The sequence below is a fragment of the Marmota flaviventris genome, chromosome 8, assembly GCF_047511675.1.
Source record: "Marmota flaviventris isolate mMarFla1 chromosome 8, mMarFla1.hap1, whole genome shotgun sequence".
Classification (NCBI taxonomy): domain Eukaryota; kingdom Metazoa; phylum Chordata; class Mammalia; order Rodentia; family Sciuridae; genus Marmota; species Marmota flaviventris.
Genome location: NC_092505.1, coordinates 66,193,616 through 66,209,518, shown reverse-complemented (window position 1 = coordinate 66,209,518; position 15,903 = coordinate 66,193,616). Strand labels below are relative to the sequence as shown.

The 15,903-nt window shown below is 36.6% G+C and overlaps 1 protein-coding gene across 20 annotated transcripts in view; it reads left to right on the top strand.

Annotated features, from left to right (window-relative positions):
• The window catches only part of Phldb2 (pleckstrin homology like domain family B member 2), a 95,500-nt gene that overhangs the window by 62,046 nt on the left and 17,551 nt on the right, over positions 1-15,903 (top strand). For 8 of the 20 annotated variants that reach the window (XM_071615362.1, XM_071615358.1, XM_071615356.1 and 5 more), the window contains 6 exons: positions 686-796; positions 4,811-4,900; positions 8,137-8,280; positions 8,912-9,097; positions 11,815-11,955; positions 13,125-13,224. In XM_071615362.1, coding sequence (XP_071471463.1) covers positions 686-796; positions 4,811-4,900; positions 8,137-8,280; positions 8,912-9,097; positions 11,815-11,955; positions 13,125-13,224 — 772 coding nt within the window. The remainder of the gene's footprint in view (positions 1-685; positions 797-4,810; positions 4,901-8,136; positions 8,281-8,911; positions 9,098-11,814; positions 11,956-13,124; positions 13,225-15,903) is intronic. The other 12 variants (XM_071615368.1, XM_071615367.1, XM_071615363.1 and 9 more) reach the window with 5 other exon arrangements.

The window sequence follows — 15,903 nt, the reverse complement described above, 5'->3', positions numbered from 1 at the left end:
AAAAACCAAGTCTAGAAAATCAGGAATTCAGATATTTGTTTTAAATTACTTCCTATTTAAAGCACAGTAACTAAATTCAGAATAATTCCATGAACAAAGTTTAATTTGGAATTTTCTGTTTCCATTGCTAAATAGTTCCCTAAACAGGCAGATAGCTTATTTATTGTTAGAAATGGTTCAGTCAAATACCATGCAGATTACTATTAACTCCACCCAACACTTAGCTGTCCTGTCCAGAATTTAGTTTCTATTCTAAAATTCAGAACTACACCCCAGAACTCTAACCTGATAACACTGAAGGATAAAATTGAGGGAAGGATTAAAAAGTGACTTCTCCAACTCAGTTTAAATAAGAAATGCCATTGTTATCTTTTCCCAATCAGTCATCTTCCCAAATGACTTTAAAAATTAATTGATAGTCTAAATCAAGATTTCCTGTTGATTTCTGGACTCTTCAAATAGAATTTAAATCACTTGAACTGTGTTAACCTTAAGAAAGACATTGAACTTGGCAGGTCAAAGTAAATGCCTCCTTGTCTCTGGGTAATACCAACTGCCTATCACCTACTCAAATGTGGTCAACATTATTTCAGTTGTAAAGGCCTTCTCCCCTTTTCCCACTACAGACTGGCAAACCTTGGAATATCTAATGGGCACCTTTCTATGATGATCTTCTTTCCTACAGGAAAAAATTTCTGCACTGAAAAAACAAGCCAATCACATTGTTCAGCAGGCTCAGAGAGAACAAGACCATTTTGTAAAAGAAAAGAATAATTTAATAATGATGCTACAAAGAGTAAGTATTTCCTGTTCAGCACTGGTTATAATATAACAGAGCTTCCAACTCAGGGAAGGTTGCCTCTTTCAAAGTAAATGCCTTTTAAAAGTGAAAGCCTTCAGAATTAAGGAAGATTTTTGTGTACAGTTTTATTTAATTTTCCACACTAGTTAGCTGATCCTTTGCATGGTTAAAATTCAGCAGAAAATCTTTACTTTTCCTTATTTTCTTAAAAAAATCACATTTTCCATCAAATAGTTAAAATATATTCTAACACAAGTTTAGGGTAAATTTAAGGGAAAATATTCTTTTCACTGCTATCAAATATTGTGGCTCAGCTACACTAATGTTTTGAACTCCAATTATTTGTGCATGTGTCTTCCTGAAAAATCGGAGTTAGATTGGCTTAATTGGGTTATTAGACACCCCAGGTGATTTGGTTAGAGGAGTAGCAAAATCATCCTCAAGAAAGGAACCATGTCCTTGTTTGTCCCAGCACCTAAAGTGACAAAGGGAGTCCTTCAGCTAAACTCAGTTAAAAGCAACCTGTATCCTGACTTTCTGACATGCTTCCTGGTATAATTTCACCAAACATAAAAGTTAATGGGTCCAGTCTCAAGGTTGAGCCAAGCATGCAGGCCACTACCTAGGAAAATAATATTTTGGCTCATGGAATATCAGATGGACCTAGAATGGGATACAGGAGGAAGACTAAATCCAGAATGCGAATTAGGGAAAGAGGCTGTACTGTGACTTCACATTCCTACCTACAAGAAATGAGCATTCCTGTCTAGTTCAGAAAGTCTCTAAGGTCCATGATTCTGGTATGAATCTGCCAGGGGTGTCTATGCAGCGCTCATGGGTTCCTGACACTGTCCTCCTGTCTTTCAGCAGCTAGAAATCTATAAATGGAGACTTTTCCATCCCAATCCCCTTCCCTGCTTTGTGGGGGTAAACTCTGTTGCCATCAGCTTCCCTACGACCACTTTACCTTTTGTGCAAATATTCAAAGGTATAACAAATTAGCATCATACGTATTTAAATAGCTGTTGTTGTTTTAGGGGAAAAAAAGAGCAAAGAAAAAAATTTCTAAGTGGTAAGTCTTTAAAAAGGGGAAAGCACAATCACAGATATGACAGTTTCTCATTAGAAGTACAGAAAAGAGAATTGGATTGTAAAACACATAGACCATAAGTATTAATATTTTTGTTTTTCTAAAATAGCCTATAGACATTTTAATCCAAATCAAATTCCAACAGGTATTTTTTGTAGAAATTGACAAACTGGGATTAATATTTATCCTCATATCACATATACAAATCCATCATTTCATGGATTCCACATTTGTGATTTTACCTTTTTGTTAAAATGTATTTGTAATCCCAAAATCTATACTTGTAGTCCTTTTGCAGTCATTCATATACATACACAGACCAATGGAAGTTTTGAATCACCTAACATGCACATTCCCAGCCAGGGCTGAACGAGGCAGCATCCAATCTCCCCCTTCCAGCTCTCATACTGTAAACAAGTATCCTCCTGGTAGACCACTTAGGGCTGTGATTTCCCTTTTTTTTTTTTTTTTTTTTTTTTTTTGCTTTTAGTTGGTGATTTTGCTGTTTCAAATGGCTCCCAAGCATGATGTTAAAGTGCTTCTAGTATTCCTAAGGGCAAGAAGGCTACTGTGTCTTGTGGAGAAAATACATATGTTAGATGTTTCGCTTGCATGAGTTACATAATAATGCTGTTGAATTTTGTTAAATGTTAATTCATCAAGGACATATACTATAGAAAGTGTGTTCAAACAGAGACACACATAAAACAAAGTTATGTATTGATCAGTTTATGAAAATGTGACCAGAGGCTCATAGGAACTTAACCCTGGATTTCCTGAAGGAACAGTGGTTCAGTACTTAACCAATTTAATGTTTGTGGCAACAGTAAAGAATGTAACAACCACAGGTGCGAAAATTGGCTATATATGAAAATGCAAGGAGCCTAGAATAGCCAAAGCAGTTTAGAACAAGAGGAACAAAGTTGGAGGATTTTTACTACCTGATTTCAAGGTTTACTATAAAGCTACAGTATTTAAGATAGTATATAGTGCAGACATCCAGATATTCATATAGATCAATGGAACTGACACTAGAGTACAGAAATAGAACTGTATTATATAGCCTATTGATTTTTCACAAAGTTTCCAAGATAATTCAATAGGAAAAGGAAGTCTTTGCAACAAATTATGCTGGATCACCTGGGTAACCACGGAAAAAAATAAACATCATATCCTCATATCACATATATAAATTAATTCAAGAGAGAGGAAAGACTTAAGAACAAAAAATTAACATGATAAAGATTCCAGAAGATAGCATGGGAATACAAATATATCTTCATGATCTGGTGAAAGCAAAGATTTCTTACAGGAAATGACAAAGGACTTGAATCTAGAATATGCTAAAACTCCTACAACTCAATAATAAAGAATAAACATCAATACTTTAAAAAAAATCAGGCAAAAGTCTTAAATAGACACTTCACAAAAGAATATATACTTAGAGCCACTAAGTCTCATTGACAAGTATTCATCATTAGTTATCAAGGAAATATAAATTTAAACAACAATGTGGTTCCATCTTGCACCACCTAAAATGACTTAGGTGAAAAAGTGAAGCTTTCACATGTTGGCAAGGATATGAAGCAACTGGAACTTTGAGGCATCATTGATATGAGTGTGAAATACACAGCCTTTTCAGAGAACTCCTTGAAAGTTTATTTTATAACTTTTACTATACACTCACCCTTTGACCCAGCCACTCTACTCCTAGCTACTTACACACTAAAAATAAAAACATATATTTACCAAGAAAATGTATCAAGACTTTTTGAAGTAACTTTTTTTTTTATATTAAACTAAAACTAGAAACAAAGTAAGTAGCTATGGAGAGGGACACAGATAAAGAACTCCTCACCAATACACAGGAGTGAACTACCATTGCTACAACATCACAGAGAAAAAGAGGGCAGTACAGAAGCATGCATACTGTATGGCTCATTTATGTCACAGAACAGGCAGAATTAGTGTAAAGCCAAGGGAATTGGAAGAGTGCTTGCTCATGGGTAGGGTTGACTGGAAGGAGGCATAAGAAAACATCTGGGTAATGGAAATGCTCTTTATCTTAGTTATGATGATCCATTCGTTAGAAGCCAGCAAATTATTTTTTTATTTTTTAATTTTTTTTTAGTTAGTTATACATGACAGTAGAATGCATTTATGCACTTTGATATATCATACATAGGTGGATATAACGTCTCATTTTTCTGAGTGTACATGTTGCAGAATCATATTGTCATGTAGTCACATATATACATACAGTAATAATATCTGTCTCATTCTACGTCTTTTCTATCCCCACGTCCCTTCCTTTTCCTTCCCATCAATCAAATTATTTTCTTAACAGTTGTGTATTTCACTGTATGGAAATCATACCACCAGAACTAATGTGACCCATAAATAGTGTTCCTAAAGTTTGTTTAATACTGGATTAATTTAAGTGGGTCATAGACCCAACTTCAAAAGCTAACACCATAAGGTTTCCAAAATAAAACCTATCTGTGGATTGTTATGCTACATCACCTTAAGGTACACGATTACCTTTTACTTAGGAGGATAAAAAAATGATTTTAGAAAATATACAAAAGACAAGGACTGAGTGGCCCTCTGGTGTTCCTCCCTCCATTTTTGGTCCAACAAGAACACCCAACTTATTTTTTTCTTAAATATGCTTACACTTTGTAAAATTAATCCTGAATGGAAGGTTATAGAACTAAATATAATTGAAAACAACTCAAGCATCATGTAGCTAGCAGAAGGTGAGATATATACTAACAGGAAGTTCTGACTGAGTGTGAGGAGGGGAGGTGGAAATGGGAGGAGCATGCAGGATTCTGATGTTCATCTCTCGCGCAATCTCTGTGCTTCTGTGGTACCCAAGGTCAACTCTGTGCTTAACAAATTTTGTGTTTCTTCAGGAAAAGGAAAATCTTTGTAATTTGGAAAAGAAATACTCCAGCCTTTCTGGGGGAAAAGGGTTTCCTGTTAACCCCAGTACGCTCAAAGAGGTAAGCCGTGATTCTACCTGTCCATCATAGCACCTTAGAAAAGAGGAGCTGTGCCACAGTGTTGTGTGACAGGCCGAGGAGCAAAAATATTACTAACCAAAGAGATGTAAACGAGCACCCAGTGCTTGGATGGTTTTCCTGCCTCTCATCATTTGTGCTTTGAGAATTCCAGGGATAATCTTTATGTCCAATTCACTGTGCACGAGCGTGAGCGTGTGTGAGCATGTGTGAGCATATGTGTGTGTGTGTGTGTGTGTGTGTGTGTGTGTGTAGTTTGCTTGGAATTGACATTGTGGAGTAACTTGGAGTTTTGAAATATTTAGGATCTAGACCAAGATGAGTCTTCCCTTCTTCTCTTTCCTCCTTTCAATTTCCTTCCCCTTTCTTTACTTCTCTTTCTGTGTAGTTTTATACAAGAAAATGTCCCCAAACATTTAAGAAGATTGTTTGCTTTCTTTCTTTTCTTGAGCTCTTTCCCCCACCACATGTTTTTTGCTGCTTCCTCCCCTGAATTGGGAACCTTTGTTTATAGTAGGCTGTATTTATCCTAAATCTATTGTTCCCTAGTCCCCAACACTTCTCTTTCCCAAATGTCCTCTTATAAAGCTACACTGTCTCATGGGTAGAATATTTTAGCTCTGATTTGGAAAATTATAATGCTGACTGAGAAAGAAATCATTTTCTTTTATTTGCATTTACAAGCTCAGGAAAAGGTTAGCTTCTACATAAAATTTTGCATAACCAAAAAATTTGCTTTTGTTTATAAGTTACTTAACAAAAGACAGCAGAGTTAGGAGTTTCTAGACAAAAGATTTTTTTTTTTTTTTGTAGGTGTATGAAGTAAATTGCTCATCACAATAAAAGTGTGACTCAGGGTGTACTTCAGAAGCATTTTTTAAAAAAATATTTCTATGACCATTTCATCAGACTATTATTTTTACAGTTTCTCTCCATTATTCAGAACATGGAACTGGCAGGTTCGATGAACAAAGGGTGGTTTGTAAATGGAGTGTAGTGGCATAAGATAATGTCAAGGAGGTGGTTAGGAACAGGCCTTATGAGTCATGTTGGTGAAATGCAGCTTATCTTAGGTGTGATGGGAACCCCTCAAGTGGCTTTAAGAAGGGAGGTGATATTATGTTAAAGATCACTCTGGGCTGCTAGTGAATACTGGATCATGAGGAGTTGAGGAGAGGCAGGGACGCTAGCGTGAAGATGATTGTAGTTGTGTAGCCTGGAGATGGTGGGGCTTTAACTAGAGCAACAGCAGAGAGGTGGAGAAAATGAGTTGGATTTAGTATATATTTAGAGGTAGAACTGAAAGTTCTTGTTGATAGATTATGTGTATGGATGAAGTAAATAAAGGGAAGTGTCAGGAGAGATGCCAATTGCAGCTTGAATAGTGAGGTCGATGGTGAGTACCTTTTCCTGAAAGAGGAAATTCTGGAGAAAGCATAGGTTTAGGAGGGAAGATTTGGAGTTTGACCTGGGCATTGTGAGTTTGAAGGTCTGTGGCATCCGAATGAATTAAGCAGGTTCAATACTTTATCTATCAATAGAAGAATAAAATTTTTCCTTTTCTACTAATGAATTGGTCTTTTTTTTTTTCCTGCAGACCATGGTTTCAAATATACATTTGGTTTTTGGTTATTTGGGACATCTCTGCCACTAGTGCTTATTGAGCAGCTGTTTCCTCTTTTATCTACTAAGCAAATTTGACTTCTGTTTTGATTTTTTTACTGTCTTTTTGCATTCTCTTTCATACTCATATTCTCTCTCCCTCCCTCCCTCCCTCCCTCCCTCCCTCTCCCCCCTCTCCTTTTTCCTACTTTTGAGAAGTGATATTTATAACCTAACTCCTTAAAAGAGCTTTTGACAAGCAGCATACATTTTTGAAGCAATGAATTGTATTGAATTGAATTGTATCTTGGCTTTGAAACACTCTATCAACTGAGCAGAAGAATAGCTCCATGTTGTTAATTTTCTTTTTGATTCATTATCACAGGCAAAATGGAATTTGACAACTTTGTTGACTACTTCCTTTCTTCTGTTTAATCTTACAACCTGGCTCTTTCTGAAGTGGAAGACTTTGATAGATCCAAATTATAAAAAGTCAATTCTAGTTTTTTTCCACTTTGTTGTAACTATAAGTTCTCAGTAAAAACTTTTATTTCCTTCCTGGACTTTTCGTTTCAACAGCATCACATCACAATGCCATATCTTTTCTAGAGTCACTTTTTGAAATGATTGATGGGCTAATAGAAGACACTGAGTGTTAAATTTAACTTGCTTTTAAAGGAGTATTATTTTATGCTTTATTCTTTTTTTCAGATTGTTTTATTGGTATGGCAAAAATCATAAGTGCTCTGTGTAATTCCTTTACATGATAATTTACAGGTGCCTTTTCCACAAATAAAAATTCAGGAGTTCTGATTTTTCAACTGATTTTCAGTTGAATCAAAACTGAATTATTGAGTTTGAAAGTAACTGGAAATTCTCTGTCCTAGGGATAGAACTGAGAGCTGGAGAAACTACCTTGAATTGAAACACCCTCCGGTTGCAACTCTACCTTAGAGTTGTATGTGTGTGTTTGTGTGTCCGTGTGTATCTGTATTCACTTGAATGAGAAGATAGTGTCCTTTTTATTCTCATGTGATTGAGATGCTCAAAAGTTAAATTCCATTACAAATGAATTACTGTTTTATAAGTCTTTTCTTAGTGTAAACCCAGTATCCCTCAGCCCACTTTTATTGACCCTCTAACTCATCAGGAAACAGCAGGCTCATCAGGAACTAAGCAGGTTCAATAGTAAGAGTGAAGATTTGTGGAAAAGGCTCTTGAATCAGGCAGTGAGTGATTGCATTGTCAATTTTGTACCTCAGATTTTTTGATGTGTGATTCTTTCAATGTATGTGTAGTGACAACCTCATTCCATCCACAGAATGAATCCTGATGCCTCTGGATATTTTGAATTCGAAGGTGTTGGGTTATTGATAATATAGTCATTCTGATTTCACCCGAAAATTTCTGTTTAATGTTTGCAATGCCATTTGTCAAGATTAAAACACCATAAATCCATTTTAATTGCTGATTATTTCCTTGATGAAACATTTGATCATACCCAGATAGCTGGCTGTGCCGCTCTCAGCTAACTCCATTGTACTGGGAACATTAATACTCTCGCATGCCTCAGCTTTTGCTTTCTGTGTGTCTAACTTCTGAATTCCTCCTTTTAGGGCTATCTCAGTGTAAGTGAAATTAATGAGCCATGTGGCAATTCCACGAATCTGTCCCCTTCCACTCAGTTCCCTGCTGATGCTGATGCTGTTGTCACTGAGCCCGCCTCAGCTGTGCCGGTGAGCCAGCCACAGAGTACGGAGGTGTGTTGGCATGACATTTCATTCATTCACTGCTTTTCCTCATGTCAAAAATTAACCCACGGTTAACTGAGAATAAGCAAAATGAAATTATGTGTGACAGATACATGTCTATTTGATCAGAGGGCCAGAGCGATGTTAAGTTTATAAAATGTACTGATTTTATAAGTACACTACAGAAAATGCTAGATACCATGAAATATGAGGTACAGGGGGGCGGGGGGACTAGAAGAAGTAATGTCAAACAAATGAGCTCAATGCTTTAGCACTCTAACCCAGTCTAGTATTCTTAGAAACTAAGAAGTCGTTCTACAATTGTTGGTTTGAATCACCTTTTCAGTTTGACTCTGTTTTTTATTTTGTTTTGCAATCTGAATATTTTTTAATGTTATACGTTTTTAAAGCATTCTTGGGAGTGTCCCATAATAGTAAACTACAATGCCCTCTAAGGATTCAAGATGCTTGTTTGTAGTGTGGGATTTTTAACAAGACTCTGAATTGAAAGAGTCTGTCCATCATTTGTGACTTCTTGATTAACTTATAACAAAATAGAACAGATCATCAATTTCATTTCTTTGTCTTTTTCCTTTCATTTCATGTGGACACATGTATACATTTTCTTTCTCCTATAAAGCAAAGACCACCTGTCTGTTCTGGATTTATGTTTCCTTCCACTCTTTCTCCTCATCCTGTCATTCAACCTTCATCAACCCCTTGGCCCGAAGTCATGGCTCCACCTGTTGATCCTTTCCCTTTAAATGACACACCTCCTCCTCTACCAGCTAAGAAACACAGAAGGCAACAGCAACAGGAACCACAGGTAATTAGGGACTAGTATTTAGGGTGTGGGAATTTTACCTTGATGACAAAGTTACTTATGTGGAATCTTTCTTCAACTTTTCCAGAAGAGGATTCATACTTCTCTGCTTTTATCTTAGATTTTTTTTTGTATGTTCTAAGAGTGTTGGGATTATTATAAAGCTTTGAGATCTTATTCATCCACAACTGGCAAATTTTACATCTTTATGTTTCATTTCCCATTACAAAATATTACAACTTTTCTAAGTCTTTCTCAAGATGCTAATAGGTATTTCCATAAAATCCATCATATAATAGTTGTGTTGCCAACACCAAATGTTTTTAGTATGTATTATTGAAACCATATAGAATTCATTCCCTTGCTATGTACCAAAATTTGCTAAGCACTTTATAAATATCTCTTGAGCCTTCTAACAATGCATTGAAATAAGATTTATATCTGTCTTGAATTTAGGAAATTGAGGCTTAAATAGCTAAGCATCTTGTCCAAGGTCACATCACAATAGAGCATTTGGTCCATAGAAAACCCAGTTTTTATTGAGCATATTTTTAAATAAACAATTCATTATTATATTGCATTCATTTTAGTATGTGTACATGTAAATTAATTCTTAGTTATTTTTTAAAAAATCTATTTCAAGACTCCATCTCAACTGTTTAATCATTAGTTCCTCAAAGTATAGGAGCCCTGGTTTGTTATGCCAAGTCCTTACATTTCCTTACATTCTTTTACTATCAGCATTTGTTACAGATTGTATCCTGTATTGCCTCACTTCCTTCAGGGTACTGTCTCCTAAATTGATATAAAAAAGAACTGATGCATTATAATTATATGTAGACATGGGATTCATTGTAGTGTGTTGATATGTGGGCACAGCATAATTTGGTAGATTTGTTCCCCAAGACTTCCCCATGCTCTCCCTTCTCCCTCCTTCTAGACCCCCTTCCTCTACTCTCTTCATCTCCCTTGTATTTTAATGAGGTCCCCCTCCTTTTTTAAATAAATTCTCTTTTCTCTTCCCTCTCTCTCTCCCCCTCCCTCCTTCTTTCTCTCCCTCCCTCCCAGCCCCCTCTTTCTCTAATATGAGAGAAATCATTTCACCAATAATAGAAGGGAAGTCAGTAGAGCAGAGCAAGCAGATCTGGGAGAGGGAGGAGAGAAGGAAACGGAAGGTACCAGGAAAGAGATTGATCAAATTATGTTATGTGCATGTACGAATATAGCATAATGAATCCCATTATTATATATAATTATAATGCACCAATAAAAATAATAAAAAAGAGTTGATGAAAAGAGTGGATCAAAACAGGTGATATGTAGAAGAAAGAATGAAGAACTAAATGCCTCCAATTTTGATGTTATGTTTATTGCATTAATAGTTTCATTCAGGTTAAAAGACGTCTCTGGTAGCAAAACAATCACAGTTTTCAAACCTGTTGTTTTCTGCCAAATATCAGTTAGATTATGTTTTCAAGGGCTTTTGTTACCTATTTATTATTTTACTAAGCTACCATTATGAGATATCGAGAAGTTTTGAATTTTGGCATTTGTGACATTTGGTCATAGCAGAAAAAAAGATTGAAGTGTTCTGATGTCATCTAACAAAAATGTAGAGCATGCATTAACCAAACCATGAAGTTTTATTATTAAAATGTGAACTACCTGGCCATGAATTCTAGCTCTGCCACTTTTCAGCTATGTGACCTTGGGCAAGTTTACTGAACCTCTCTGCCTCCCAAATTCTTCATTTGTAAAACAAGTATGCAGAATCTGCCTCACAGGAATGTTATGAGTTGAATGAGATAAGGCATGTAGAGCAGTTAACCTGGCACACAGTACACTCTTAGTAGATTTTAGCAACTATAAATAGATAATTGTAAAGTTAAAATTTGTCATAATTGGCATTCATTCATTTTTATATATTTCAAAAGCTTGAACACAGTATTAAAATGATCAAACCTAAAGAAACTTTAATTAAGAAATCACGTTACTATTGAAGACATCTGGGGGAGGAGGCCAAGAAAAATTTGGATAAATTTCAAATTGACACAGTCTTGCCTTAGAAATCTAGGGGAAAAGAAAGAAGGGTGGGGGGAAAGGAAGGAGTTACTGTAGGATTTTTAATTATGCAGGATTACTACTGTAAGATCTCTTTGGCCAAGATCTTTTAAAATATAAGAATAACGTAGAAGAAACCTTTATGGATCTTTATATGGATTTAGAGTGTGTTTATGTGACTGAAATTATTACCACTTTCAAACACCTTCCAATTGTTCATTCTTTCTCTTTATCCTCCTCCTCTTCCCCTTTCTTGTCCCCCTCACTTTGGGATCTGTCCATCACATAGACCCATCTGAACAGACCAGGGAAGAAACTGCTTACTTGCTCTGGCCACTGGCTGTCCCTGCCATCCAAGTGGTGGCCATCATAATAATTCATAACTTGTCCTGAGGCCTCAAAGTAGCAAGCACTATAGAAGTAAAACGTGGATTTATAAAATATGTTCTAGGTTCAGTTACAAATTCTTCCAGTGTTTATTGTCTTATCAAACGTTATCCCAAATCTGTTAATGAACACAAGGATAAGTTCAATAATTAAAAAAAAAAAATCTGTGTTAAATTCCAAAACTTCTTTTTAAATGCATAATTCTTCATTTTTTTAGTGATCTGTTTCAGTTAGTCAAGTTTTGCTATTTTGCTTTACATTTGCATTTAAAGCACTTTAGAAGTCTGGAAGAGAGGAAAAAACAACATAAAGAAGGCCTCTATCTGAGTGACACTTTGCCTCGAAAGAAAACCACACCTTCCATCTCCCCACATTTCAGCAGTGCTACAATGGGGAGAAGCTCCACCCCAAAGGTAGGACACGGAAGAGCCACGGGCTTCACAATCCGTGAGTCTTCTCCTTATATTCACTGATGTTCAAAGGCCTTTAAGAACAGTGCTAAATAATAAACCATTAAATGTGCTTGTTCAGCAGACATCACCACTAAATCAGCTTTTCTATCCTGTTCAGAGGATATTTGAAATTGTACTTTCTAGGGTAAAAGAACATGGTCCAGGATCTTCTCTGTCACCACAGTACAGGTGGTGTGGCTCACTTCTACTCCCGTGATGGACACTCAAATCTGCATCCCAGATCTAGTAATGAGAAGCTCTGGGTTTCAGGAATAATAGCACCAAATATTTATTGGGTTATTTCTAAGTTCCTGACCCTGGGGTTAACTTATTTTTGTCAACTGTCTTATTTTAAAACCCAGCAATATACTATATAAAGGGGTTCTTATTAATTATTATTCTAGTTGTATGTATGGATAACTTGAAGTGTAATGAAGCTAAGTGACTTACTTTGTGGAGCCAGAATGTGAACCTGTTTGTTCTGACACCTGTACCCTCCCTCTCATACTGCTGATGTGTCCAAGGGGTCATTGAAGAAACAGAAGAAGTGACAAATGAGAAGGGCTTCCTTAGTGGAAAAGACTTTGGACCCTTCTCCTGCCCTTAAGCAGACTATCTGTGTTTTGATTTATTTTATAAATTGGTATCTCAGATGTATGTTATTTACATAAAGGAGTTTGCTCTTTAAAGAGAATGCTAAAACCAGTGAAGTATCAGTAGGTTTCTCCAGTTTTCAACCTACATATAATAAAGGCAGATGGAAATTGGTACATTTAGAACAAATGTAAATCTTCCCTGTCCTTGTGCATGATGTGCATGCATTCCTGCCCCTGCATCTGCCCTCTGCTCCTTATGCATGAAGAACTTGCAGACAGTGTCTTCTCCCCACTGTCTTCACTCGTGGAATTGCTGCCATCAGAGGAAATGCTGTGATGTTGAGACTGCCATGGAGCTTCTTGGGAGGGACAGCAGCTGACCTGTACCAGTTAGCATCAATAAACAGGACATAAGAGCCTACCCTCTCTGCCCTCCACATTTAGACAGGAGCTATGGAAACAGGGATGTGGCCATTTCCTGAAGAACCATTTGGTGTGCATTTTGGTTGAAGTGTACCCTCCTGGTTCCCACAGGCTCACCTGCCTCTGGGACAGAGCAACAGCTGTGGCAGTGTGCTCCCTCACTCGCTGGCAACCATGACCAAAGACTCAGAATCTCGGAGGATGCTCAGAGGTAAGTGTCTTTTAAATCAAATACCACGTTAGAATTAGAATTCCTCAGGGAAGAATTACATAACTCTTCAATGTTTCACTTTGGAGGAGGGATATATGTATATTCTCATTGCATCAAGATGATTTTTCCTATTTATGCATAAAGCTGATCCATTTTAAACATATTCATTGTACTTCATAAATTCAATAGAACTCTCCAACCAGGAAGACCCCTAGAGAATTACTAACCTTCTCATTTGATTGGTAGAAAGAAAAGAGAAACCACTGAGATCCAGGGAGATGATCAGGGTGCTTAACCAAGACCACTCTCCTGGTTTGTGGCTGAGCCACTATGTTGAATGAGCCTTGAGCTGAAGTCACTGAGTTGACACATACATAGATCACTGGTGGCCCACAGCAGAATTTCACTGGGCCTTTAATGTAGGCTCAAGCTCTTATACCATGTAGTCACTCTGTTTTAGATGGACTTTGATTCTTCCCATATTTTCTTTGTAATATTTCTTTGTATTATTGTGTGTTTATGAGAGTCTAAAATAGTCTTCATGAAGCTGGAAGAATTACTCTAACATAGTTCCAGAAGTGAGCTTCTCCTTGAGATAGATTTATAATGGTCTTAACATTTGAGCAGAAGAATTCTAGGTACCGAGAATGCAAATAAATGACCATCCTTGCCTTAAAATGCATAGTCTAGTGAGGGAGAAGGCACAAAACAGATGACTTCAGCAATATGCGGTCAATGCAGTACATCCTGACAGTATGACCAGGATGTACATGGAAAAGCTGGCGGGATGGCAGGTGTTGGCTCCACACACATTCAGGCATTGATGGGATTGAAACCACTCCCTCTGAACAGGCTGAAATTTAATTCTTATTTTTTTTTTTTTAGTTTTCAATGGACCTATTTATTTATTTATTTATTTATGGTGCTGAGTGTCTCACACATGCTAGGCAAGCACTCTACCACTGAGCCACAACCCCAGCCCCTGAAATTCAACTTTGACTGCTTGGCCACTCTGCTTGTGGTGCTGAGGGATAATCACTGATTTCCCACCAGCAGAGAAAAAGTGTATATATATATAAAAGTGTGTAATCATATATGTAAATAAGTTTATAAATACATGTGATTATGTATGTATATGTTTATATGACATATATATATTTGAACAAGGCTTTCAAATTATTACTAGTGCTTCACACTAGAAGTTATTTAAGAGGCCATAGATTCAGGAAAGGTTGATATGTATCAGAAATGTTTACACTGGTGATATTTAAATAAAATACACTTGATTGACCTTCTCTATTTTTTATATAATTCTTCATAAGCTAAAATATCTCTTAACATTCATAAATAATAAACATAAATGACTCTTTCTATTTCAGCTCTCATGTATCATTGTTAACCTGTGGGTCAAGTCTATTTTCTGTTGAAGTATTTTTCTGTACTATTAATAAACTTCTTTTTAAATGTATTTTTTCCACTGGCTGAAAATGTCAAAGCTTGGTTTGGCCATGACACCAACTAAAACCATTCACATGTTCATGTGCTTTTTGTATTAGAGTGATTTAAGGAAAGATTGAGCACTAAGGATGGAGGGTGGGATCACAAATGATTTAATTCTGTGAAGAGCTATTAACATTATCATGTCTGCAGATTCTTGTTAAAATACTATGAAACTGAAGGAATGCTTCAACTTTGTTTTCTAATCTCTGTTCTCCCTCAACAAATGGGACTCCTCATGATAGTTTCATAAAGGAAAACTGAGCCAATTTTCTTATGTCATATGATGGATGTGCGACCTGCAAAATCTTCTGTGTTTGATTTATCTTTTGTGAGCTTCTCTTTCACTGATAATGTCTTTGTGTACCTGAGAAGACAGCAGCGTCAGTCTTTGCTGCAGCTCTGAAATGGGGTTCTGCTGAAAGAGTGTGTGCAAGGATAGGGCAGCTTCTGAGGAAATAGTATACCATTGTACCTGTGTCGATCCAGGAGATATGTCCTGTGAGTTCAGGGTCAGGTTCCCCCACCTAGAGAAGTGGGTCAGAGATGGTAGTTCTTACAGCCACTACCATGGTAAAAGTGGCAGCAGAGCCCATACAGGTGGCTCACAGAGACCAGGAGGAATGAATCCTGTATTCATTTAGATTTAAGAGTTAATACAGGCCATAGATTCAGGAAAGGTTGATATGTCTGGTATCTATTGGTTTTGTTAAAATAGCAAATGCAATTCAAACTCTAGGGTTTTGATAAACAACTGTACCTAACACCTTTGGATTAACTGAAATTTAGTAGACTTTATCATTTGTTTTTTACCTACACAATTAACTTAAGTGCACCATTTTTTTGCTGCTATTCATAATGGATGCATCAAGGACGATGGTGTAAGTATAAGCCTTCCCACATCAGTATCATTTTCAAGGCCCTGACAGTGGGACTCCCACAAAGATCTTGAAAACAAAGTTAAAAGCTGAGAGCTGAGGAACCCAACTCCTGAGGTTGTAATGGTCTTTGGTTTTTGCACAACTTATCAATTGTTCCTTTGTAAGCTTTAGAATGAATGAAATCTTTGTCCTTTTGTTTTTATTAAATACAGGAAAGTCCAAGAAAGGTATGATAACTTCCTTGTGTGCTGTTTTTGTTTCCAGCAAATATAGAAAGGTCATTGTCAAGTCATCGTTAAGA